General features: G+C 42.1%; 1 protein-coding gene across 3 annotated transcripts in view; it reads right to left on the reverse strand.

Moving 5' to 3' along the window:
* Window positions 1-2,801: 2,801 nt before the first annotated feature.
* Window positions 2,802-27,208, reverse strand: part of LOC140479955 (adenine DNA glycosylase-like) — a 35,862-nt gene continuing 11,455 nt past the window's right edge. For 2 of the 3 annotated variants that reach the window (XM_072574389.1, XM_072574387.1), the window contains exons 7-16: window positions 23,288-23,359; window positions 22,670-22,783; window positions 20,775-20,872; window positions 19,576-19,720; window positions 18,277-18,364; window positions 17,543-17,725; window positions 16,931-17,076; window positions 16,527-16,694; window positions 7,387-7,437; window positions 2,802-6,311 (exon numbers count right to left, since the gene is read on the reverse strand). In XM_072574389.1, the coding sequence (XP_072430490.1) occupies window positions 6,174-6,311; window positions 7,387-7,437; window positions 16,527-16,694; window positions 16,931-17,076; window positions 17,543-17,725; window positions 18,277-18,364; window positions 19,576-19,720; window positions 20,775-20,872; window positions 22,670-22,783; window positions 23,288-23,359 (1,203 nt within the window). In that variant the 3' untranslated portion in view covers window positions 2,802-6,173. The remainder of the gene's footprint in view (window positions 6,312-7,386; window positions 7,438-16,526; window positions 16,695-16,930; window positions 17,077-17,542; window positions 17,726-18,276; window positions 18,365-19,575; window positions 19,721-20,774; window positions 20,873-22,669; window positions 22,784-23,287; window positions 23,360-27,208) is intronic. The other variant, XM_072574388.1, reaches the window with a different exon arrangement.

Here is a 27,208-nt window from a genome sequence, read left to right on the forward strand (position 1 = left end):
ACTTTGATTAGCTAAGAATTAGTTATTATTTACTAACAAATAGCTGCCTCAACTTGCTCACTGTCTGAACTCCCTGTACTAACTAAATGATGAACTAACCGCACTAATCCTTTTAAAAAACTGAGACACACATTCCGTAATGCAGTGAGAATCCTTCACCCATAGTGCCAAGGAACTTAATGGGTTAACACAAACTAACATCTGACCAATCAGAAACTGTGTTCCCTTCTCCCCTTGTGGCATCAGCAGAATGCTTCCCCAGAATGAGTGACTGCTGTCTCCTCCCAAAAGGAGTGTGCCCAAACTGAAACAAGGCCCAAGATCCCTGAACTTGATTTTAAATCTTGCTCAGGATACAGTCCTCCTTCTGGCTCCTCCTGAAAGGAGCATGCCCTAACCGAAACTCAAACTTACAGTTAGTCCAGTTTAGTTTCAGATTGTTGGTAACTCCCACATTGTTGATCATGGGGGATTCAGTCATCACATTGAATGTCATGGGGCAATAGTTAGGTTTTCTTTTGTTGGAGATAATCATTGCCTAGCACGTATGACACTCATCTCTGGATATTGTCGCAGTCTTTCTGTATTTAGACATGGACTGCTTCAGTAGCTAAGCAGTCATAAATACTGCTAAACATTGCACAATCATCAGCTACCATCCACACTTCTGACCTTATGATGGAGTGAAGATCATTGATCAAGCAGCTGAAGATGGTGGTCCTGAGACACTATCCTGAGGAAATCCTGCAGTGAAATCCTAAAACTAAAATGCCTGACCTTCAACAACCACAACTGCGTTCCTATGACTTCAACCAGTGGAGAACTTCCATTTCTATTGATTCTAGCTTTTCTAGAGTTACTTGATGCCATCCTGTCCAATGCAACTATCACGTCAAGCACAGTCACTCTCACCTCACCTCTGAAATTCAGTTCTTTTATCTATTTTGGAACAAAAGCTTTAATAATGTGAAGAAATCACAGTCCCTGTCAGATCCTAAACTGAGCAGATTATTGCAAAACAAATGCTGCTTGAAGGCTCAGCTGATAACCCCTTCAATCACCTTACTGATGATTGAGAGTCAGCTGATGTGCAGTAATTGGCCAAGTTAGACATGTCCTGCTTTGTGAGTATAGGACATACCTGAGCAATTTATGACATTACCAAGTGGACTGGAACAGCTTGGACCATTACAAGTTGTGGAACACAAGTCTTAGTAGTATTGCTAGAATGTTGTCAGGGCCCATAACCTTTGTAGCATCCAGGGTCTTCAGATATTTTTTGCTATCATTCTTGAGTTAATCAAATTTGCGGAATACTGCCATCAATGGTACAGGAGACCTCAGGAGGGGGCTGAGAGAGATTATCCACTTGGCACTTTGGTTGAACATTGCTACAAATGCTTCAGACTTATCTTTTGCACTGATGCATTGGGGACCCCCACTGGCTGGGGATAATTGTGCAGCTTCCTCCTCCACCAATTTATTCAAATGTCCACCAAAATTTACAAATGGATGTGGCAGGACTGGAGCTTAGATCTGAAACAAAACAGAAATTTCTGCAGAAAATCATCAGGTCTGGCAGCATCTATGAAAAGAAAGCAGAGTCAACTTATTAGATCCTGTGACGCTTCATCAGAACTGATCTATTTTATTGTGGAATCACTTAGCTCTATCACAGTGTGCTCTGGAAGCTCAAATCACTCAGCAAGTTAAAGGCATAAAATTGATAAAACTTTTGGAGACTCATGACATCTTGAAATGAAGACAGTTCAACAAAGTGTCTTTAAGATCGATGATCACCCATAATCTAATTGTACAGCACAGCAGCCTCAAAAGATCCATTCTTGTTTCTACGAGTCAGCCTTGTTTATGATTTGACTTCCAGGGCATAGTTTGAACTTTAGAACTGTGACAATTTGGGATTGAAGGGATTACTACCAAGAAGAGCACAGCCATAGTTTTAAATGGTGGTTACCATTAATAAGAAATAAAGACCACATGAATCTAAGGTGCCTCTTCTGTGATCATGTGCACTACAAGTCCTTAATCTTGACTCAGTGGTAGCTGTCTCAGCACTGAATTACAATATTGTGGATTCAAATTCCAGTCAAGAAATGTGCGTATATTAGTTAGACTGGTGCTCCTATGCAAAAATTTCACATTTCAAATGAGATTGGATTAGATTCCCTAGTTTGGATACAGGCCCTTCGGCCCAACAAGTCCACACCAACCATCCAAGGAGTAACCCACCCAGACTCATTTCCCTCTCACTAATGCACCTAACACCATGGGCAATTTAGCATGGCCAATTCACCTGACCTGCACATCTTTGGACTGTGCGAGGAAACCGGAGCACCCAGAGGAAACCCACGCAGACATAGGGAGAATGTGCAAACTCCAGACAGTCGCCCAAGGCTGGAATTGAACCTGGGACCCTTGTACTGTGAGGCAGCTAACCACTAAGCCACTGTGCCACCCTACCACCTCAAATGAGATTCCAAATGCTTTCGCAGGTGAATGTAAACAGTCCCATCACAATATTGGAGAAGTGTTAAAAGGTTTAGCTGGTTTCCAGGCAAACATTTACCCTCAATGTTACTAATGATTTTCTGATCATTTATCTTAATGTCATGTTTGAGACACTGCTTTGCGCTTTTTTTCAAACATTGCAAAACCTCAAAGTTCTTTAATAGCTTTGAAATAGTGAGGGAGTGAGATAAATTCTTCCTTTTCCCTTCATGTATTATGTATGGACTGCCTTCTAATTGCTATGTTTCAGATTGTGAATGAAAAAGATCAGACATATTCAATAGCTTTTATTTGGAAAAGATGCATCTTTTTAAAAAGTACAAAATTAGTCATTAGTAATACAGGGTTAAAAAATATGATACAGTGAATATGCTCCACAGACACATGCAGTAAACCATAAAACCAGAAAATATAAGAGCAGGATTATGCCATTCGGTCCATGGAGCTTGCTCCATCATTCGATCACGATTGATGCTTCTCAGTCCTGTTGTCCTGCCTTCTCCCCGTTACCCCTGATCCAATCAATCGTGATTACCAATCAAGAATCAATCTCTCTCTTCTGGGTTGAACTTCTGCTGTGTCTCTCAAATTTCTAGATGCATCTTTCATTTCAGAATCACCATTTATAATATACAAGCATGAACAACACAAAGGCAGCTGGCCTAAAACACTGCACAAAATTTACTGTATGTACCAGCAAGACCCTCTAACTGCTGAGGTCCTAGCGGCAACAGCCCCACAGCCATGTTCAGGAGTCCCATCACAAATACTTCCCAATCAGTGTGCAAGCTGCCAATGGAGTTCCTTGCTTTGGTAAATTTCCTGCGGGATTTTCTCCGAAGGGCACAGGTCCCACCACCAAGAGATACCAACTGTCCAATTAGATGCCAACCGGTCCTGGAAATGATTGGGGCAGGAAGATAAGCATGTCAAGAGCAGGGAGGTTTCATTCTATGGATACTTCCCTTGCTGCTGGCTGGTTCCACTGTTGGGTGAAGCCGTCAGCCTGCAATCTGTGCCCCGATGTCTGTCCAAATGGTATCACCCATATCCATTACTGCATATAATGCATATAGTGATAGGATGAGACCCTTAAAGCAGTCACCTATGGGCTCCAATTGAACTCCAGGCCAGAAGGGCCCTCTTGATTCTTCCTGTTCCAGACATAACTATGGGCAGTCAGGAAGGTGGCGAACGGTTCAGCACATGAGATAGCACTCAGCCCACTTGCAAGGGTAGCATTATATTCCAACCATTAACTCTGTTTTTAAGCTGCCAGTCCTGCTTAGCCTTTTCAGCATTTATTGGTCTTTTTCAGATTTCCAACCTCCTTAATAGTTTGCTCCGCATGAGCGTCAACACAGAATAAGTTATTTAGTGGACAATTAAGAAGCCAGTGGTCAATTGTTTTACATTTTACCAAAAGAGTGGACAATGTTAATGAAGGCAAAGTTTTAAAAATGCATTAAATTCAAAGTAAAATCTGTACAGTGTGCTGCAAGTATATGTTAAACACTACATCTGTTATTTATACTTGTACAAAAATAAGAAACATATGAACTTAAATTATAAATAAAAATCCCATTAGTTAATAATTTCGGTTGCATGTTTTATAGAATGCATTTGAGTTTTTATCTGCACCATGTGGATTTTTTCTCCTGATGACATAGTCTGAAGAAAGACTATAATCTAATTAAATAATTCAGACTTGAAGAACTGGATACGAGGGAGTGATTAAAGTGTAATGACTTAGCTAAGTGGGGAAAATAAAATAATAAAAACACAACCTGGTTTGAAACATTAATCATCAGTCTTCTGGCCTCCACGATTAAACATATTTGACACTTACTGCAAAAACAACAGAAAAGAAGAAAAATATTCTTTAATAAAACAAAGAGCTGCAGATGCTCAAGAGCCAAAACAAACAAAAACAAGAATTGTTGGAGAAACTCAGCAGGGCAGGCTGGATCTTTCAAGACAGAAGGGCCTGAAGAAGGGTCACTGGAGTCAAAATGTTAGCTCTTTTCTCTCTTCACAACTACTGCCAGACCTGCTGAGTTTCTCCAGTAATTTCTATTTTTTTTTGTTTCAGAAAAATGTTCTTGATTGTTTTCTATACTGACAACGAATAGTACTGGTACCCATTATAGGTAACTGTTAATGGTATAGAGCTAATGCACAACTCTCTTGTCATTACTCAGAGCCCGCACAATGCAAAGCTTCACGATCACTGAGCCCACTCTCCACTACTTACAACTGACATTCAACGAAGAACTCATTTTCTATCACTTAGAAGCCACACTCAATGCAGTATTCTCCCAACGTCAGAGCCCAGAATCAAAACAAAGCTCTCGCTGTAACTAAGACAACAATAACTCCAGCTCCACCTGTCACTAAGCCAACATTCAATGTAGAACGTTCTCCAACACTGAATCTACACAATGCAAAACTCTCAACATAGCCAGGGATTGCTCAGATGCTGAAGCTCAAGAACATATTAAGATTAATGAGAGGTATTAGATATTTTAAAGGATATCAAAGGTGCATAATTCTCCAGGGCCTGATGGGATATATTCCAGGGTACAAGGGAGGAGATTGCCAGAACATAGCAGGCTAGGGATCAAATTCAGGTAAATGGGATTAGTATAGTTTGGTGTTTGTTGGTTATACATGGTTGGCTGAAAGGCCTGTTTCTATGCTGTTGATTCACAACCCTATGACTATGACTCTATTACTAAGCCAACACTCAATGCAGCATTCTCTCTACAACAGGGAGGCCAGATTCAACACAAAACTTTTTCTATCACTATGGTCACAATAAATGCAACTCTATTTCAGTCACTTAAGCCAATATTCAATGCAAATCTCTCTTCATCATTGAACCTAGACTCATGCAGCACTGGCTCTTCATCATTCAGAGACCACATTCAGTTCTAAGCTCTCCCCTTGCTGAACCCACATTCAATGCAACATACTCTCCCTACCCCTCACAGCCCACATTCAATGAAAAGCTCTTTCTCCATTACTGATTCCACACCCAATGCAGTAACCTATCCATCAATCAAAGAACATTTTCAATGCAGTGCCCTAACATTTAGAGATTTGAACTTGTTACTGACATTAAAATTTGGTGTGCATTTGTTTTTGAATCAGGGTTTGCCTAATATTTAGCTTCCACGATTGACGAGGAGAGTGTGTGCATGCCTGATGAGTTGTCCAGCCAAAATAAAAATACTGGAATGTCATTATCTGAAAACCATCATCTGGTTACTGCAAAATAACTGTCAGTGTACTTTACCTAAAAATGAAAAAAGTCATCTTGCACGCACAATACTGAGTACAAGGCAGAGCCAAGAATTTCCAGTCTCAAACTGACTATCATTTGTGAACATCAACATAATCATAAACAGATGATACCTGGAACAGGGTACAAAATACTCTACTATATGACTGCCATTAGTGGTCTTATAGCCCTATGAGAAGGGAATTGTTTTGGACATTAACTTCTCATCCACTTTTGAAAGAATAGCTTGGCATGTGTCTGCATCCAATGGAAACCCTCAGCTGCTAACTATCTAGGTTGGATTTGGCTTGAAATCTAACAATGAAAGCTGAAGTATTATTCAACTGCTCTCTTTGGACAACTATAGAGATTCCTTCACTGTCGGTCTGAAAAAACTGTCCACTGAGAGCTGTTTCCCCCCATGGTTTGTTGAAGTTTTGTGTTTTCTTTCTTTCTGCTTGTTTCTATTTGTTTCGGAGCCATAGATTCGCTTGACATCCTGCAGAGAGATCAAGATGTAAATTGTTTCATATTGGTTTTAACCAGAAATTTGAAATAAACTTCTAATAGAAACAAAGTCACGACCATTATTCATACATTGGTCTTACATCAAGAAGCTGTTGGATTACTCAGGAAATTATAATCAATTTCAATTCTGTCCCTACCCAACATTCATATCTGGACATTCACAGAATGTATCAGGAACTGCAGCCTTCAGCAATTTTCCTTTATTTCAAGAGCAAATGCTAAATCTGTACAGGAGACAAAAGTGAGGACTGCAGATGCTGGAGATTAGAGTTGAGAATATGGTGCTGGAAAAGCACAGCAGGTCAGGCAGCCTTCAAGGAGCAGGAAAATTGACGTTTCAGGCAAAAACCCTTCATCAGGAAGCTGTAGAGTAGTCGAGTAAAGACCATGTTGAGGGCAACTTGGTAGCTCAGTGGTTACCACTACTGCCTTACTGCCAAGGGCCCACCCTTAGGCAACTGTCTGTGTGGAGTTTGTAATTCTCCCCATGTCTGCACGGGTTTCCTCTGAATGCTCCGGTTTCCTCCTGTGGTCCAAAGATGTGCAGGTTACATGGATTAGCCATGCTAAATTTCCCATACTGTCCAGAGATGTGCAGGCTAGGTGGAAGAGCCGTGGGAAATGCATGGATAGGGTAGGGGGTGGGTCCGGGTGGGATGCTCTTCAGAGAGTCGGTGTGGACTTGATGGGTCGAATGGCCTGCTTCCACATTGTAGGGGGTTCTTTATCTCAGCACACGTGGTTCAAATATTCACTTGACAAACTCAGTCATGGAGTAAGCTCCTATCCATAACGTATGACAGCATGAAGTGCCATGAACTACCAGTGAATCTATTGTCATTATCCTTAATATCACAACAAACTGAAATAGGGGGGGTATATTAAATTATTCCACAAATAGATATCGGAGAATGCGAAAGTAAACTACAGCATTAGGTTTCACATGGATGTAGCCAACATCCAGTTCTATTTCATCTCAAGCATCACATTTTGTTTTATAATGCCAACGCAAAGTCGTATATGAATGCAAGATAGTATATTGTTACCTTATCCAACAGCTTCCCATCTGTACTCGAATGGCTAAACAATTGCAAAACCTGAAAGTATGATGATAAGAGTTAAAACATTGAACAGTGAGCTTTGATCCAAAGATGTAATCACTCACCCATGTTGCTTCATACAGTGGAAGGACATGTGCTGAGGCCTACAACTCCTCATACATCTCACTGCTATCTCAATTCTGCCATTATAGAGTCATAGAGATTTACAGCACAGAAACAGACCCTTTGGTCCAACCGGTCCATGCCGACCAGATATCCCAACCCAGACCCACCTGTCAGCATCCAGCCCATATCCTTCCAAACCCTTCCTATTCATATACCCATCCAAATGCCTCTTAAATATTGCAATTGTACCAGCCTCCACCAAATCCTCTGGCAGCTCATTCCAAACGCGTACCACCCTCTGCGTGAAAAAATTGCCCCTTAGGTCTCTTTTATATCTTTCCCCCTCACCCTAAACCTATGCCCTCTAGTTCTGGACTCCCCGACCACAGGGAAAAGACTATGTCTATTTATCCTATCCATGCCCCTCATAATTTTGTAAACCTCTATAAGGTCACCTCTCAGCCTCCGACGCTCCAGGGAAAACAGCCCCAGCCTGTTCAGCCTCTCCCTCTCCCTCATTTTGCCAGAGCGGCGGGGAGAGAAGGAGTGGTGAAGCGAGGGCTGCTGGGAAGGGTGTGTTTTCCCGCATTAAAAGGGACTTACCTTGTGAGTCGGGCCTCCATTTTGCCAGAGCGGCAAGGGAGGAGCAAAGGACTTCTGGGAAGTCTTATATTTGTGTGGTTGCGATACCGGAAACACTACTCGGGTAGTATCTCTCACCCATCCTCCTCTAACCAAAAAAAAAAGTTCTGTGTGCTAGATTGATAAGGTAACGAGTTTATTTTTTATCCTTTATTTTTTCAACAGTCTCTTTGGGAATTTAGAATCGTGGGAATAGAGGTTAGGGCAGTTGAATGTTCCTCCTGCAGAATGTGGGAGGTAAGGGTCACCACTAGTGTCCCTGCTGACTACATCTGCAGGAAGTGCACCCAACTCCAGCTCCTTTAAAACCGCATGAGGGAACTGGAGCTGGAGTTGGATGAACTTCGGATCATTCGGGAGGCAGAGGGGGTTATTGAGAGGAGTTACAGGGAGCAGTCACTGCTCAGATACAAGAAAAAGGCAGATGGGTGACAGTCAGGGGACGGAAAGGGAACCGGCAGGCAGTGCAGGGATCCCCTGTGGCCATTCCCCTCAACAATAAGTATACTGTTTTGGATACTGTTGGGGAGGACGACTTACCAGGGGAAAGCAGTGGGGCACAGGGCTCTGGCACAGGGTCTGTCCCTGCTGCTCAGAGGGGAAGGGGGAAGAGGAGCAGAGCAGTAGTCATTGGGGACTCCATGGTTAGGGGGACAGATAGGGGGTTCTGTGGGGAAGAGTTGGTGTGTTGCCTCCCAGGTGCCAGGGTTCGTGATGTCTCTGATCGTGTTTTTAGGATCCTTAAGGGTGAGGGGGAGCAGCCCCAAGTCGTGGTCCACATAGGCACCAATGACGTAGGTAGGAAGAGAGATGGGGATTTAAGAAAGAAATTCAGGGAGCTAGGATGGAAGCATAGAGCTAGGACGAAAAGGGTTGTTGTCTCTGGTATATTACCCGTGCCACGTGCTAGTGAGGCGAGGAATTGGGGGAGAGAGAGAGAGAGAGAGAGAGGAGTTGAACACGTGGCTACAGGGATGGTGCAGGAGGGAGGGTTTTGGATTCTTGGATAATTGGGGCTCTTTCTGCGGTAGGTGGGACCTCTACAAGCAGGACGTTCTTCATCTGAACCAGAGGGGTACCAATATCCTGGGGGGGGGGGGGGGGGGGGGGAATTCGCTACGGCTATTGGTTGGGTTGGGAACCAAAATTGTAGTTCGAGAATAGAAAAGGTTGAGAGTAGGGAGGTCCAAAATCAAGTTTCAGGGACGCAAGGTGGCACTGGCAAACAAGAAGTTGGTTTAAAGTGTGTCTACTTCAACGCCAGGAGCTTCCAGAACAAGGTGGATGAATTTGCAGCATGGGTTGGTACCTGGGACTTCGATGTTGTGGCCATTTCGGAGACATGGATGGAGCAGGGACAGGAATGGTTGTTGCAGGTGCCAGGATTTAGATGTTTCAGTAAGAACAGAGAAGATGGTAAAAAAAAGGGGGGGTGGCATTGTTAGTCAAGGACAGTATTGCAGTTGCAGAAAAGATGTTTGGGAATTCATCAACTGAGGTAGTATGGGTTGAGGTTACAAACAGGAAAGGAGAGGTCACCCTGTTGGGAGTTTTCTATAGGCCTCCGAATAGTTCCAGAGATATAGAGGAAAGGATAGCAAAGATGATTCTCGACAGGAGTGAGAGAGACAGGGTAGTTGTCATGGGGGACTTCAACTTTCCAAATATTGACTGGGAACACTATAGTACTCGTAGACTTGGAGGTAGGTGAGCACTTTGGTGATAGTGATCACAATTCTGTTATGTTTACTTTAGTGATAGAAAGGGATAGGTGTATACCACTGGGCAAGAATTACAGCTGGAGGAAAGGCAATTATGATGCGATTAGGCAAGATTTAGGAAGCATAGGATGGGGAAGGAAACTGCATGGGATGGGCACATTAGAAATGTGGAGCTTATTCAAGGAAAAGCTCCTGAGTGTCCTAGATAAGTATTGTACTGTCAGGCAGGGAGGATGCTGTAGTGCGCAAGAGCCGTGGTTTATGAAGGAAGTGGAATTGCTGGTAAAGGGGAAAAAGAAGGCTTATGTTAGGACGCGATGTGAAGGCTCAGTTAGGGCACTTGAGGATTACAAGGTAGCCAGGAAAGATTTAAAGAGAGAGCTCAGAAGAGCCAGAAGGAGACATGAGAAGTTGTTGGCGGATAGGATCAGGGTAAACCCTAAGGCTTTCTAAAGGTATTTAAGAAATAAAAGAATGACGAGAGTAAGATTAAGATCAATCAAGGATAGTAGTGGGAAGTTGTGTGTGGAGTCAGAGGAGATAGGGGAAGCACTAAATGAATATTTTGACAGTATTCACTCTAGAAAACGACAATGTTGTCGAGGAGAATACTGAGATACAGGCAACTGGACTAGGTGGGATTGAGGTTCACAAGGAAGAGATATTAGAAATCCTGCAGAGTGTGAAATAGATAAGTCCCTTGGGCCGGATGGGATTTACCCTAGGATACTCTGGGAAGCCAGGGAGAAGATTGCCGAGCCTTTGACATTGATCTTTAAATCGTCATTGACTACAGGAATAGTGCCAGAAGACTGGAGGATAGCAAATGTGATTCCTCTGTTCAAGAAGGGGAGTAGAGACAACCCTGGTAATTATAGACCAGTGAGCCTTACTTCAGTTGTTGGTAAGGTGTTGGAAAAGGTTAGAAGAGACAGGATTTATAATCATCTAGAAAAGAATAATTTGATTAGGGATAGTCAGCACAATTTTGTGAAAGGTAGGTCGTGCCTCACAAACCTTATTAAGTTCTTTGAGAACGTAACCAAATAGGTAGATGAGAATAAACTGGTTGATGTGGTGTATATGGATTTCAGCAAGGCATTCGATAAAGTTCCCCACAGTAGGCTATTGTACAAAATGCAGAGAAATGGGATTGTGGGAGATATAGCATTTTGGATCAGTAATTGGCTTGCTGAAAGAAGACTGAGGATGGTGGTTAATGGGAAATGTTCATCCTGGAGTCCAGTTACTAATGGTGTACTGCAAGGGTCGGTGTTGGGTCCACTGCTGTTCGTCATTTTTATAAACGACCTGGATGAGGGCGTAGAAGGGTGGATTAGTAAATTTGCAGACGACACTACGGTCGGTGGAGTTGTGGATAGTGACGAAGAATGTTGTAGGTTACAGAGAGACATAGATAAGCTGCAGAGCTGGGCTGAGAGGCGGACAAGTGGGAGGTGATTCACTTTGGTCAGAGTAACCGGAATGTAAAGTACTGGGTTAATGGTAAGATTCTTGGTAGTGTAGATGAGCAGAGAGATCTCGGTGTCCAGGTACACAGATCCTTGAACGTTGCCACCCAGGTTGACAGGGTTGTTAAGAAAGCATATAGTGTTTTAGCTTTTATTAATAGAGGGATTGAGTTCCGGAACCATGAGGTTATGCTACAGCTGTACAAAACTCTGGTGCGGCCACACTTGGAGTATTGTGTACAGTTCTGGTCACCACATTATAAGAAGGATATGGAAGCTTTGGAAAGAGTGCAGAGGAGATTTACGAGGATGTTGCCTGGTATGGAGGGAAGGTCTTACGAGGAAAGGCTGAGGGGCTTGAGGCTGTTTTCATTGGAGAGAAGAAAGTTGAGAGGTGACTTAATAGAGATATAGAAGATAATCAGAGGGTTAGATAGGGTGGACAGGGAGAGCCTTTTTCCAAGTATGGTGACGGCGAGCACAAGGGGGCATAGCTTTAAATTGAAGGGTGACAGATATCGGACAGATGTCAGAGGTAGTTTCTTTACTCAGAGAGTAGTAAGGGTATGGAATGCTTTGCCTGCAACGGTAGTTGATTCACCAACTTTAAGTGCATTTAAGTCATCATTGGACAAGCAAATGGATGTACATGGAATAGTGTAAGTTAGATGGGCTTCAGATTGGTATGACAGATTGGCGCAACATCGAGGGCCGAAGGGCCTGTACTGCGCTGTAATGTTCTATGTTCTATAGTTCAAATCCTCCAACCCTGGCAACATCCTTGTAAATCTTTTCTGAACCCTTTCAAGTTTCACAACATCTTTCCGATAGGAAGGAGAAGGGAATTGCACACAATATTCCAACAGTGGCCTAACCAATGTCCTGTACAGCCGCAACATGACCTCCCAACTCCTGTACTCAATACTCTGACCAATAAAGGAAAGCATACCAAACGCTGCCTTTCACTATCCTATCTACCTGCGACTCCACTTTCAAGGAGATATGAACCTGCACTCCAAGGTCTCTTTGTTCAGTCACACTCCCTAGGACCTTACTATTAAGTGTATAAGTCCTGCTAAGATTTGCTTTCCAAATATGCAGCACCTCACATTTATCTGAATTAAACTCCATCTGCCACTTCTCAGCCCATTGGCCCATCTGGTCCAGATCCTGTTGTAATCTAAGGTAACGCTCTTTGCTGTCCACTACACCTCCAATTTTGGTGTCATCTGCAAACTTACTAACTGTACCTCTTATGCTCGCATCCAAATCATTTATGTAAATGACAAAAAGTAGAGGTCCCAGCACCGATCCCTGTGGCACTCCACTCGTCACAGGCCTGTGTCTTCTACCTTTGAGCCAGTTCTGTATCCAAATGGCTAGTTCTCCCTGTATTCCATGAGATCTAACCTTGCTAATCAGTCTCCCATGGGGAACTTTGTCAAACGCTTTACTGAAGTCCACAGAGATCACATCTACTGCTCTGCCCTCATCAATCTTCTTTGTTACTTCTTCAAAAAAACTCAATCAAGTTTGTGAGACATGATTTCCCACGCACAAAGCCATGTTGACAATCCCTAATCAGTCCTTGCCTTTCCAAATACATGTACATCCTGTCCCTCAGGATTCCCTCCAACAACATGCCCACCACTGAGGTCAGGCTCACCGGTCTATCGTTCCCAGGCTTGTCTTTACCGCCGTTCTTAAAAAATGGCACCACATTTGCCAACCTCCAGTCTTCCGGCACCTCACCTGTGACTATCGATGATACAAATATCTCAGCAAGAGGCCCAGCAATCACTTCTCTAGCTTCCCACAGAGTTCTCGGGTACACCTGATCAGGTCCTGGGGATCTATCCACTTTTAACCATTTCAGGGCATCCAGCACTTGCTCCTCTGTAATCTGGACATTTTGCAAGATGTCACCATCTATTTCCCTACAGTCTATATCTTCCATATCCTTTTCCACAGTAAATACTGATGCAAAATATTCATTTAGTATCTCCCCCATTTTCTGTGGTTCCACACAAAGGCCGCCTTGCTGATCTCTGAGGGGCCCTATTCTCTCCCTAGTTACCCTTTTGTCCTTAATATATTTGTAAAAACCCTTTGGATTCTCCTTAACTCTACTTGCAAAAAAGCTATCTCATGTCCCCTTTTTGCCCTTCTGATTTCCCTCTTAAGTATACTCCTACTTTCTTTATACTCTAAGGATTCACTCATCTATCCTGTCTATACCTGACATATGCTTCCTTCTTTTTCTTAATCAAACCCTCAATTTCTTTTGTCATCCAGCATTCCCCATAACTACCAGCTTTCCCTTTCACCTTGACAGGAATATATTTTCTCTGGATTCTTGTTATCTCATTTCTGAAGGCTTCCCATTTTCCGGCCGTCCCTTTACCTACGAACATCTGTCCCCAATCAGCTTTCGAAAGTTCTTGCCTAATACTGTCAAAATTGGCGTTTCTCCAATTTAGAACTTCAACTTTTAGATCTGATCTATTCTTTTCCATCACTATTTTAAAATGAATAGAATTATGATCGCTGGCCCCAAAGTGCTCCCCCACTGACACCTCAGTCACCTGCCCTGCCTTATTTCCCAAGAGTACGTCAAGTTTTGCACCTTCTCTAGTAGGTACATCCACATACTGAATCAGAAAATTGTCTTGTATGCACTGAAGAAATTCCTCTCCACCTAAACCTTTCACACTATAACAGTCCCAGTCGATGTTTGGAAAGTTAAAATCCCCTACCATAACCACCCCATTATTCTTACAGATAGCTGAGATCTCCTTACAAATTTGTTCTCAATTCCCCTCTGACTATTAGGGGGTCTATAATACAATCCCAATAAGGTGATCATCCCTTTCTTATTTCTCAGTTCCACCCAAATAACTTCCCTGGATGTATTTCCAAGAATATCCTCCCTCAGCACAGCTGTAATGCTATCCCTTATCAAAAATGCCATTCCCCCTCCTCTCTTGCCTCCTTTTCTATCGTTCCTGTAGCATTTGTATCCTGGAACACTAACTGCCAGTCCTGCCCTTCCCTGAGATATGTTTCTGTAATTGTTATGATATCCCAGTCCCATGTTCCTAACCATGCCCTGAGTTCATCTGCCTTCCCTGTTAGGCCCCTTGCATTGAAATAAATGCAGTTTAATTTATTAGTCCTACCTTGTCCCTGCCTGCCCATTTGATTCACTTCTGTTCTCAGCTGTACCAGTATCAGATTGATCTCTTTCCTCACTATCTCCCTGGGTCCCACCCCCTCACCTTACTAGTTTAAATCCTCCCAAGCAGTTCTGGCAAATTTCCCTGCCAGTATATTAGTCCCCTTCTAATTTAGGTGCAATCCGTCCTTCTTGTACAGGTCACTTCTACCCCAAAAGAGATTCCAATGATCCAAAAATGTGAATCCTTCTCCCATACATCAGCTCCTCAGCCATGCACTCATCTGCTCTATCCTCCTATTCCTGCCCTCACTAGCTCGTAGCACTGGGAGTAATCCAGATATTACTACCCTCGAGGACCTCCTTTTTAAATTTCTACCTAACTCTCTGTAATCTCCCTTCAGAATCTCAACCTTTTCCCTTCCTATATCGATGGTTTCAATGCGGACAATGACCTCTTGCTGGCCCCTCTCCCCCATGAGAACATTCTGCACCCTCTCTGAGACATCCTTAACCCTGGCACCAGCGAAGCAACGCACCATTCTGCTTTTTCCTCTGCTGGCCACAGAAACGTTTGTCTGCACCTCGGACTACAGAATCCCCTAACACAATTAATCTCTTGGAAGCTGACGTACCCTTCAGCTCAGTCTCAATACCAGAAACTTGGCTGTTCATGCTACTTTCCCCTGAGAATCCATCACCCCTACATTTTCCAAAACAGCATACCTGTATATCCACAAAAAAGACTCCTGCCCTAGGTGCCTACCTCTCTTACCATTACAATGAATTGATGTTTGGGGATTCAGGGGTATCCTTACACTAGGCTACAAGACTATTTATTCCCAGTACAGCACCATGACCAGTGGATTCACAATTCTAAAATCACAATACCATCACAATCTTAGTGACAGAACTTAAGATTATTAGTGAGTATGAATGAAGAAAGACCTCACAGTCGTTAGTTAACCTTATTCAGGTCCACATATAGAAACTTTAATGGCCATTATTTAGGTTCGCTACTATGTGGAAACAGGCCCTTCAGCCCAATAAGTCCACACCGACCCTCCAAAGAGTAACCCACCCAGACCCATTCCCCCCTGACTAATGCACCTAACACTAAGCAATTTAGCATGGCCAATTCACTTGACCTGCACATCTTTGGACTGTGACAGGAAACCAGAGTACCCGGAGGAAACCCACGCAGACATGGGGAGAATGTGCAAACTCCACACAGACAGTTGCCCAAGGTGGGAATCTAACCCGGGTTCCTGGCGCTGTGAGGCAACAGTGCTAACCACTGAGCCACCGTGCTGCCCTCAAAACTCTATTCTTCCTTATTTCAAACCTCAATTTCTCTACTCACTGCTGCTTTGAACTATAGACTAGTGCAGTATTACAAATTGGTCAGAGCTCATGTTGGTCATTCTAGAGACCCATTCTGTTAGCCTGCTGTCCTTCCCTGAAATTTTGTAATATTTTCTCCTTCAAGTAAATATCCAACTCCCTTTTGAAGGCTATTTCTGAATCAATATCCATCAGCCAAGCTGGCAACACATTTTAAATCCCGAATGCTATAAATCAGAAACAAAAACAGATATTGTTGTCAAAGCTCAGAGGTCTGGAAGCATCTGTGAAATAAGAGTTAACATTTTGGGTCCGGTGACCACTCCTCATAACATTCAAAATCCTAACTATCTGTCACACAAGAGAGTTTTTGTCTTATGTTTGCTCTGGTTCTTTTGTCAATCTTTTGAAAACTGTTCCTTCAATTTAAAATTGAGGACTTCTGAGACCCCACATTTATGCACAATTTATTGCCCATGGAAAGAAAGCAAAATAGTGCTTTAATATGATAGAAGCTACTCAGATGTAGCAAATCATCAGACAGGAACCTTCAAGTTATAATCTTCCAGCTTACAAGTGCTCTCAGCAATGGAACCCTTTCCTTTCTTTGTCCCCTCACCCATGCCACTCACCCAATTCCAGAGCTAAGCACAACCAGAGCTTTACCTTTTTCATGGCTGTAGACACAGCTGATTGTTGAAACTCGGTCTTTGTTACCCAGCGGAAGGAAGGACACTTTTTCCTCCCCTGCTTCACAGTATCGATTGATGCACTATTAAGTGAGTTACTGTACACGACGTAGGTCTGGTGAATGTGAGAAAAGATATGTACTACCTACAAAAAGTAGGAAAAAATAAAATGACTAATCCATCTTGATATTACACAGTCCATGCATTAGTTGTCTGATGTCAATAAAAGCTGCAAAATTATACCAATCACATTTAGATATCTAGGTACTGGACAACAATGCTGCAAAGACATTTTCTTTACTTTGATGCAATTGATCCTATTCTGTTCTCCAGAAATTGATTGTGACCTCTATTTTTAATTAGCAATACTTGCAAACTCACCTCCCCCAAATATTGAAAATTTTTCTCTGTAACTGAACTCCCCAATAATTCTGTAAGCCGATCTAAAATCTTGCATTTCTGTTCCTTTTCTGTCATCACAGACTCCAACAGAATGCTGGGGAACTCCCACATTCCAGCTAACAGTCCTGGCAATCAGAAAGACACAACAAAATGAATGAATGGTTTCAAAGAAAAGAAAACGGAAGATGATCAATTATCAATTACATTTTCATTGATAATACATCTACTATTCACACATGACATTCTACTTCCTCTGATGGAAACTACCAATATTTGCCTTGTTTCAGGAATCCGTATGGTTCATATATGTGCTCCCTTCGATGTATATGCTGTAATTAAATACTGAGTTTAGTTTAGCACACTGTGAAGCCTATTCACTTGCTATTGGAGTTCGCATTAATTTAGCACAATATGTTCTCAGATACCAAATGGGAAGATATTGATTCAAGTATCATATACACTTCAAGCTACGGTTTTCTTTAACTACTATTGCTTTGATTCTAAAGCCTTACTGAAGCAAATATAACAGAATTACAAATCTCTTTTCCCACACCATCTCCACTCAAATTGTTTTCAGTTGACAGTAGTTACCGATGTTAGGTCTCTGAACTAGGAAGTATTCTTCTGCATCACCAGCAGTCCTCTTCCGTGTAACTACACAGGTCAGTGTTCGCTCTGCTCGTGGTAGTTTCTTTGCAGCTTTCCTTGGGAAGTTCATTACCCCGAGACTACCAACCCAGGATTCTTTGTCAGGCAAGCATAAGGAGCAATTCTCTGCAACAATCAAATTGAAATATTATTTTACTGGTTGATCACATTTGGCCTATCATGACATATGATTAGATACTAGCATGTTCTGCCTTTGAAACATATTGAACCAGAGGATCAAGGTGATCTATAATGTCACCATTTAGATCAAACAATTCTGGAGATTTGATCAGTCTGGACTGGATTCCTGCAATCCCTGCTCCCAGAGATCTGAAGATTGCGTAGAAATGGTGCAGTTCCCAGAAAATGACAATTTCAAGGGATCATCAGGGAGATTTTCTTTTCTGCAATTCTCCAAAATTGGACTTCTGCATCTTGGGTTTCGGGAAAAATATAAATTGGGGTTTGATATCTTTAGGGTAGTAGGAAAGAAATGACAGAGAAATTAAAGGGAGAGTTTCTACTATTTGACTCATGAGAGAATTCAAAAAGGAATTAATTTTTTAAAAATCACATTATAAATTGTTCATTTGTACCATGTGTTACCAGTGTTAATAGTTCCTAAATACATACAGAGATCTATGCATAGGTTATTGATAATTATTGATAATTCTTACCACACTCTTCAATATCTGGGGTGGGGGAAATTTTTGACAAGGTATTGCCCAGCAGTCTTTTTGAGACTGATTCCTGCTTCTTCAAAACCTGGAATGAGCATCAACAGAAGAAAAGTTAATATTTACTTAGAAACTTTTGCAATAACATAACCTCTCAAAGTGTTTTCGAGGCAATGTAGTATTGTCATTATTGTGAAGTGGGCAACATAACTTATGCAGAGATTATGACATACACATTGTCTATTACATTTGCCATTCTCTTTCACCCCTTTCTCACTGCACAGTTGTTTAAAAAAAACAAGATTAGTCCGATGGGTTTACAAGCAGCTTAAACTCTCCAGGCTTAGTTTTCAGGTGGACAGTTAAATTGGGGAAACCCAACAAGTTGAAGAATGTCAGTATCAGTAAACGAAAGCTTTTTCCTCTGTTTACACAGCGGCAGCTCCAAAAGGAACAAAATGATCTTTACCTGGGGTAAGATGCAGATTAAAGTTCAATATTCATTTCAATATTCCTTACCCACACCATGAATAGCTCACATCATACAACACCCCAATGAGAACTATTAATAGCTAATTTAACACTTGGATACTTAAATATCTTTCATTGTTTAACATCCAAGTTTAAAAAGAGTAAAGCAGAACTATGTTTCAGTTAACCGGTGAGTTCTAATAATTAAAGTTAGGGAAAGCTGTGAGGCTTGATTGCTTTAAGATGGGGATAGCATTTAGCAGCTGGGGTTGTGGAAATTTGACTTGCACCAGGGAAGAAATATTTTAGGATATGGGAACACTGGAAGGTGCTGTCAAATGTAAGAAGGAATAACAAATTCTGACAACAATTGAAAGTGATAATCAAGGTATATTAGAATCTGCTGAGACAAATTAGTACTCAAATGGAATGCTAAGATGAGGTACTGGTGAAAGCTTAGGCAGAGCACTGGAATGATCTCAAGGTGGAAACCGGTGGAGAGAGACCTTCATATGTGAAAATACTAAGATGTCATGAGCTGTCACTGACAAAATCATGGTGCTAAGATTTTCTTTTGGGATTTCCTAGCTGAACCTAGTTCAGAGGTATGCTTGCTGGGATTGAAATCTGAACATGCACCAACCTTTAGGAAATCCTGGATCACTCAGTCAAGAGCAGAAGCGCTCATCAACGATAAAGTCAGCCAACATATGAAATAATTCCTAGTGGCACAGATCTTTGCCTTGGTCACAGAAGTTGGCAATTAGTGTACATTCTATCTCGCACAGTCAGTTCCATTACCTTTTTCAGTGATAATTCAAAACCAACCTGATGGTAAGCTCTACAGTGGGCCTTAACAGGACATTCTGAACAAAGGGGAGCCTTGGGAGTACAGACAGTAGCACCCAGCTCCATTATAGCTTGGTTAAAGTCACCCGGTCTTAATGGGTCCACCAAGGTATTCGCCAACATCCTGTCATGAAAGACCACCATACAGCTAAATTTGAAATATCCATACATAAAGTCTGAATCAAAATCTAAGCATTTCTACACTCTCTTTAATGGAAATCTTTCCAATTAGCCCTTGCAAATTTGTGGTTAAAACAATAAGAGCAGCTCAGTTCTCAATGCCAAAGTTAGTTTGAATGCCAGATCAAAAGGTTCATCTCAATTATTTCTGTCGCTTTAGGTTTTAGGAGATAAGCCAAACAACTTGCATTAAAAAAAATGAAAGAACTGCGGATGCTGTAAATCAGAAACAAAAACAGAAACTGGTGGAAAAAGCTCAGCAAGTCTGACAGCATCGATGGACAGAAATTAGTTTAATGTTTCAGGTCGAGTGACCCTTCCTCAGACCCAAGTTCAGAGGAAGAATCACTTGACCCAAAATGTTAACTCTGATTTCTGTCCATAGATGCTGCCAGACCTGCTGAGCTTTCATATTAATTTCTGTTTTTGTTGCATAAATCAAGACTGCAAGATTTATTCATTTAAATTTTTTCACTAAACAGTTCTTCAGAGATTAGATTAGATTACTTTTTTTTTAAGATTAGATTACTTACAGTGTGGAAACAGGCCCTTCGGCCCAACAAGTCCACACCGAGCCTCAGAAGAGCATCCCACCCAGACCCATTCCCCTACATTTACCCCTTCACCGAACACTACAGGCAATTTAGCATGGCCAATTCACCTAACCTGCACATCTTTGGACTGTGGGAGGAAACTGGAGCACCTGGAGGAAACCCACGCAGACACGGGGAGAATGTGCAAACTCCACACAGACAGTTGCCTGAGGCGGGAACTGAACCTGGGTCTTTGGCGCTTTGAGGCAGCAGTGCTAACCACTGTGCCGCTCACAGATCTGTGATCTTAACATCCACCCCCAAATAGCAATGCCAGTTAGGAAGGGGAAGTTGTTAAAATCATCAGAAAGGTTGGAATTAAAGGGATAATTACTTTTTAAAAAAATGTTAACATGCTGGTAGTCAGTACGTAGAATACATCAGTAAGATAAAAGTGAATCGTACCAAAGTGCTTCAATCACTGTTGAACTGGTGCTGTCTGCTCCAATTGCTCTAACGCGACACAGCACTCGTACAGCATTCCCATCCACTACTCCAGTTACCTACAAGTAAAGTTTCACATTCAAATCTCCACTGCTAACTTTTCCAGCAGCAAGGTGAGATTTTTAGATGTATTAAAAGAGCATAAGCAATGCATAACGATTTAGAATGGCACCAATGAACTATATACTTTGCAAAATGCAAATCCCACACAATGAAGAGGTTGCATTCCCTTATGATATTTCCTTTGTGTTTGTTGCCCTCTTAATATTGTGAAATGCTCCATGAAACTGTTGCTCCATGGAATAAGTGTTTAAAGATTCTTAATGCTCAAGGTCAAAAAGTTTAACTTCGAGAAGATATCCCTCAGATGAGATATCAAACCCAGATCCATCTGCTCTCTCAGGCAGAGATTAAAGATCCCATGGCACTATTTCAAAGAAGAACACTAGGTAGTTATTCCTAGTGCCCTTGCCAATATTTATCCCTCAATTAAGGTCATTGTCTCATTTGTGTGTGTGGGAACTTACTGTATGCAAATTGGCTACGTTGTCTCCACTACATTACAGCAGTAAGTGTAATTTTAAATTATGTAATTGGTTATAAAGCAACATCTGGAATGTTGTGTTGTCATGAAATACACTACTTAAATAACAGGATTTTCTTGCTTTCTCAAAGCACATTTGGAGTATTGTGTGCAGTTTTGGGTCCCATATCTCAGGAAGGATGTAGTGGCCCTGCAGCGGGTTCACAGGAGGTTCACGAGAATGGTCCCGGGAATGAAACGTTTAACATACGAGGAATGTCTAAACTTGGAGTTTAGAAGGATGGGGGGGGATATAATTGAAACATACAGAATACTGAATGGCCTGGGCAGAGTAGATGCAGGGAAAATGTTTCCATTGGTAGGAGAGACTAGGACCAAAGGCACAGCTTTAAAGTAAAGGGAAAACCGTTTAGAATGGAGAGAAGGAGAAACTTCTTCAGCCAAAGAATGGAGAATCTATGGAATTTGTTGCCACAGAAGTGCGTGGAGTCCTGGGGGGGGGGGGGGGGGTCATTGAATATTTAAGACTTAGATAGGTCCTCGAGTATAAAGGGGATCAAGGGTTTCGGGGAGAAAGTGGGAGAATGAGGTTGAGCAATTTATCAACCATGATTGAATGGCAGAGCAGACGCAATGGGCTGAATGTCTTAATTTCTGCTCCTATATCTTATGGTCTGAAAGCACTTGTACAAACACGACCCACTTTGTTTTCCTATGCCTAAATAGGTTGCCCTCTTGATTCTCTTTTCATTCCTCTTTTTCATTACTCTCTTGATTCTTACTTGAATACAATTCCTTTTGGGCAGAGAGGGTAAATTACAAAGATCATCTGGACACCGAGAAACAATGCATCTTTCAATGCAGTTACTTATTTTAAAATTGAATACATAAGTGGACTTTTCTGATAATACTGGGAATAAAGTATTTCCCATGCCAGAGCTCTCAATTAGTAAAATATGACAAATCAGTTATTTACCAAGTGAGTACACATTACAAACTCTATTTCCCAAAAGGAATGCTTCTTAATACAGATATGCTTGCATTTATGACACTTGATAATAAATATGGCAAAGTAGCTCCTCGGAACACCTTTTCCCTCACCCCCATCTACCTATTGCACTCTCAGCTACCATGCCCCCCATTCATCTCTCCGCCTCTCGGCCCACAAGCCTCATTCCTAATGAAGGGCTTTTGCCCGAAACATCAATTCTCCTGCTCCTCGGATGCTGCCTGACCTGCTGTGCTTTTCCAGCACACACTCTCAACATAGCCATGCAGACAGAGAGAAAGGCCAGGTATGTTCTTTCTTCACCTGTCCAAATGCGATTGAGGCAATGGCAGAAGCTGTGTATTTCCCAACCCCAGGCAGCTGCTTCTGTAGCTCCTCTGCATTCTGTGGCATCTCACCTTTGAATTCTGATATAACCTATGAGGAGAAAAATACATTCGAAGATTGCATAATTTTGCATGATCGGAATCAAGTCTTTTCCACATTCTGATATGATGTTGGTAATATAGGCCTTCCCTGGTTCAAAGGGTGGCACCGTTGTATTCAGACATTTCCTCCAACTTGCTTTGAATGTAGTCGTGCAACAATAAAGAATGAGTTAGAACAGTTCTATGATTCTTTGTCATTTTCTTACAATGACACATGTGGCCTCTGTACAGTTCTTTTTACAGCAGCATAACTGTTATTAGGAACACACTACACAGACAACTGAGGTCATCATTTGGACTGCTAATATCCTATCACAGAGCAACAGTCAAACTTCAGTACATTTACCACAGTGCACTGCGTGGATATTGTTAATATTTTGAAGTGTATTTATTGACTCCTTCCCAATAAATCGTGGACATTTTTATCTAAAGTAAAAGCAGAGAGATGACAAGGATATCAATTGTACCAGTCGTGGAAGAATGCCTCCAATACCTTTTGTGCTCCTTCATATAATCGTCTTCCTCTAGAATAATATCCTAGGCCAGACCACATTTCATTCACTTCCTGCAAGAATAATATTAAGACGACAATTTACTATAATAACAAAGGACCAAGTTTAATTTTAGAGATTACACCTCTAGAGTCACATACTTCAATTAACTCCTGATTAACATGTTTTCTCTCTAAAAATGGGCAATCTTTCATACTCATACTTCATAATTTCAGGGGTCAGTACTGGGTTGGTAACCGGTTATGTGCACTTTCTGATATTCAGTTCCATTGCAATCAATACAATTAAATACCAGGCACTGCATATAGCAGACAGCCAATGCAGTTAAAAGCTAATTACTGCAGATGCTGGAATATGAAACAAAACACACAGATTGCTGAAGAAACTCAGTAGGATACTGTCTGTTTTGCATCATTGTTAAAGACTAATTTCCACCCTACTGTGTTCTACTGTTTTGAAAAATAGATTTTTTAATGTTCTTATCATATTTCTTCATTCAAGGAAGGTACAGTTTTATTTCAAACTAACTTCTAGGAAGTCAGGTTATTTCCAGAGACTTATACATGCAGGCATGTGACATTTTTGATGTACAGGTAGTTCTGGGATAACGTACATTTCGGCAGGAAGATTTGGCTATAACGTCACTGAAAAATTAGGAAACGGTATTTTCGAGAATGCTTACCTCCACTGGCAACAGCGCAAATCCAGTGGGGATCGATTTGCATGCTTCATTATGCGCATATGTCGATGTCCGCACCATTCTGCTTATGCACTGGTGTTCATGCTTTTATGCGCATGCATGAATTGGTACTAGTCTTTGTGCCATTCCGTGCATGCATGATGTCAAAGCAGGTCTTCGCACATGTGAGATGTCAGTGCCGGTCTTCATACCATTCTTCACATGTGCGATGTCAGCGCTGGTCTTTGTGCCGTTACGTACATGCGCAATGTCAGCGCTGGTCTTTGTGCCGTTACACATGCACGATGTCAGCACCGTCTTCATGTCAGCCTGCACATGGGCAGTGTCAGCGCCGGTCTTCGTGCCGTTATGCACATGTGCGATGTCAGTGCAGTCTTCATGCTGTTACACACGTGCAATGTCAGTGCCGGTCTTCGTGCTGTTACACACGTGTGATGTCAGTGCCGGTCTTCGTGCCGTTATGCACATGTGCAATGTCAGTGCAGTCTTCATGCTGTTATGCACATGCACGATGTCAGTGTCAGTCTTCGTGCCATTACGCATATGTGCAATGTCAGCACAGGTCTTCATGACATCTTGCATATGTGCGATGTTAGCGCCAGTCTTCATGCCATTACGCACAAGCACGATGTCAGCACAGGTCTCATGTCAGCCTGCACATGGGCAGTGTCAGTGCCAGTCTTCATGCCATTATGCACATGCACGATGTCAGCACAGGTCTTTATGTCAGCCTGCACATGGGCAGTGTCAGCGCCAGTCTTCATGCCGTTACGCATATGTGCGATGTCAGCGCCGGCCTTCGTGCCGTTGCACACATGCACCACGTCAGTTCCAGTCTTCATGCCATTATGCACATGCATGATGTCAGCGCCGGTCTTCATGCCATTACACATATGTGTGCTGTCAGTGCCGGTCTTTGTGCCGATCCGCACATGTGCGATGTCAGTGCAGTCTTCGTGCCGTTATGCAGATGTGCGATGTCAGCACCGGTCTTCATGCCAACCTGCACATGCACGATGCCAGCACCAGTTTTCGTGCTGTTACGCACATGGTGTCAGTGCTGGTCTTCATGCCGTTATGCACATGTGCGATGTTAGCGCCGGTCTTCAGGCCAACCTGCACATGCACAATGCTAGCGCCAATCTTCGTGCCGTTATGCACATGGGCGATGTCAGCACCAGTCTTTGTGCCATCATGCACATGCGCAAAGTCAACACTGGTCTTCATGCCGATCTGCACATGCGTTGACATCAGCTGCTGACAGAGCAGCTTTGTGTGAGACATACTGTACAGAAAGCAGCTTTCTTGCATATTTTAGATGTACTGCATTAAATTTACTTTTGCTTCATTAATAAATATGATTTCAACCTTCATTCAGGCTGTGCTATTATGGAAATGACAGTAAAAGCTAGCAGTAACAGCACCAAGTGTTCTCAATAAGACACAATGTAACATGTGCTCCAGCTACTGGGGTAGCTGGTTGCCTGGAAATGATAAAACAGATTTGAACTACGCCTTATACCCCGAAAAAAATATCAAATTCCATTCAAGTTTGAATTGAATATACTGACAATCTTTAAAGCCAATGACACAATCCGATGCTTTGTGGTATAAAACTGGGGAAAATTGAACAGCTGGGAGGAAGACTGCCACGACACAAACAGCCGTAGACTGATAGTCAGAATTCTCTGAAAAGTACCTGTCTAGAGAAGGAGCTTGCCCAGAGAAAAACCATAACACTGACCTGGAGAGCCAATCTACCGACGAAGATTAAGAAAAGATCAGTATAAGGACATATGTAAGAATCAGATAGGGAGGACTAATGCTATTGTACACGATGTAGACATAGGAAATACTGCTCGGATAAAACAACATCCCTATTGGCTTCCTCCTTTCAAAGCCAGACAGGTCCAGAAGGAGGTAGAGGCCATGCTCAATGAGGACATCACTGAACCAAGCCAGAGCAAGTAGAGTTCGCCGATTGTCTTAGTCCCCAAACCGGACAGGACTCAACAATTCTGCGTGGATTATCGGAGGGAAAAGACCATTACAAAATCGGACTCATATCCAATTCCTAGATTGGAAAGTCGGACAAGCCAGTTAATCACCAAGTTGGACTTAATGCATGGTTACTGGCAGGTAACTTTATCAGAGTCAGTGAAAGAAATTTCCACGTTTGTAATCCCAAATGATCTAGATCAGTTTAAAGTGATGCCCTTTGGAATGAAGAACGCACCTGCCACATTTCAAAGACTCATGAACAGAGTTGTGGCTGAGTTAACAAACTGTGCAGTCTATTTGGATGATGTAGTGATCTTTAGTAAGTCCTGGAAAGATCAAATGATACAGTTGGCAGAGCTCTTTGAACGACTATGAGAAGCAAAACTTGTGATAAACTTAAATAAAATGGAATTTGCGAAAGCAGAGGTGATATTCTTGGCACATAACATTGATTATGGAAGGTAAAAACAATGACTGCAGATGCTGAAAATCAAATACTGGATTAGTGGTGCTGGAAGAGCACAGCAGTTCAGGCAGCATCCAACGAGCAGCGGTATGGAAGGCTGACCCCACGGAATGCAAAGACAAAAGGCCATCAAGGAATTCCCACAAACAACCTCGAAGAAAGAGGTACTCCAATTCATCAGACTCAGTAGATTCTATTGGAAGCTTTTTCCAAACTTCAGCAGAGTTCTGACACCGTTAAGCAATTTGCTGAAGAAGAACACAGTTTCAGTGAACAGAACCACGCCAGGAGGCATTCGACCATTTGAAATCAATATTAACCACAAAACCAGTTTTAGCTACACCAAACTTTTCAAAACCTTTTAAAGTTGCCATCAATGCTTGTTACACTGGAGTTGGAGCTGTACTCCTACAGGAAGGGAGGATGGGACTGAACTGCCAGTTGGTTACCTTTCAAAGAAGATCAACATCCACCAAAGGAATACTCCACGATCGAAAAAGAACTACTGAGTTTGGTTCTGGCCTTGCAACATTTTAATGTGTATGTCACGAGCAATGTGTCGGAGACGGTTATGTACATTCACCACAATCAGCTTACATTCTTAGAACGTTTTAAAGACAAGAATATGAGATTATTTCATTGAAATCTTATGTTACAGACTTTTAATTTAAAAATCATACATGCTGCAGGTCGGAAGAATGTAATCCCAGATGCGTTATAAGAGTTTAGATGAGA

The sequence above is a fragment of the Chiloscyllium punctatum genome, chromosome 7 (assembly GCF_047496795.1).
Source record: "Chiloscyllium punctatum isolate Juve2018m chromosome 7, sChiPun1.3, whole genome shotgun sequence".
Lineage (NCBI taxonomy): Eukaryota > Metazoa > Chordata > Chondrichthyes > Orectolobiformes > Hemiscylliidae > Chiloscyllium > Chiloscyllium punctatum.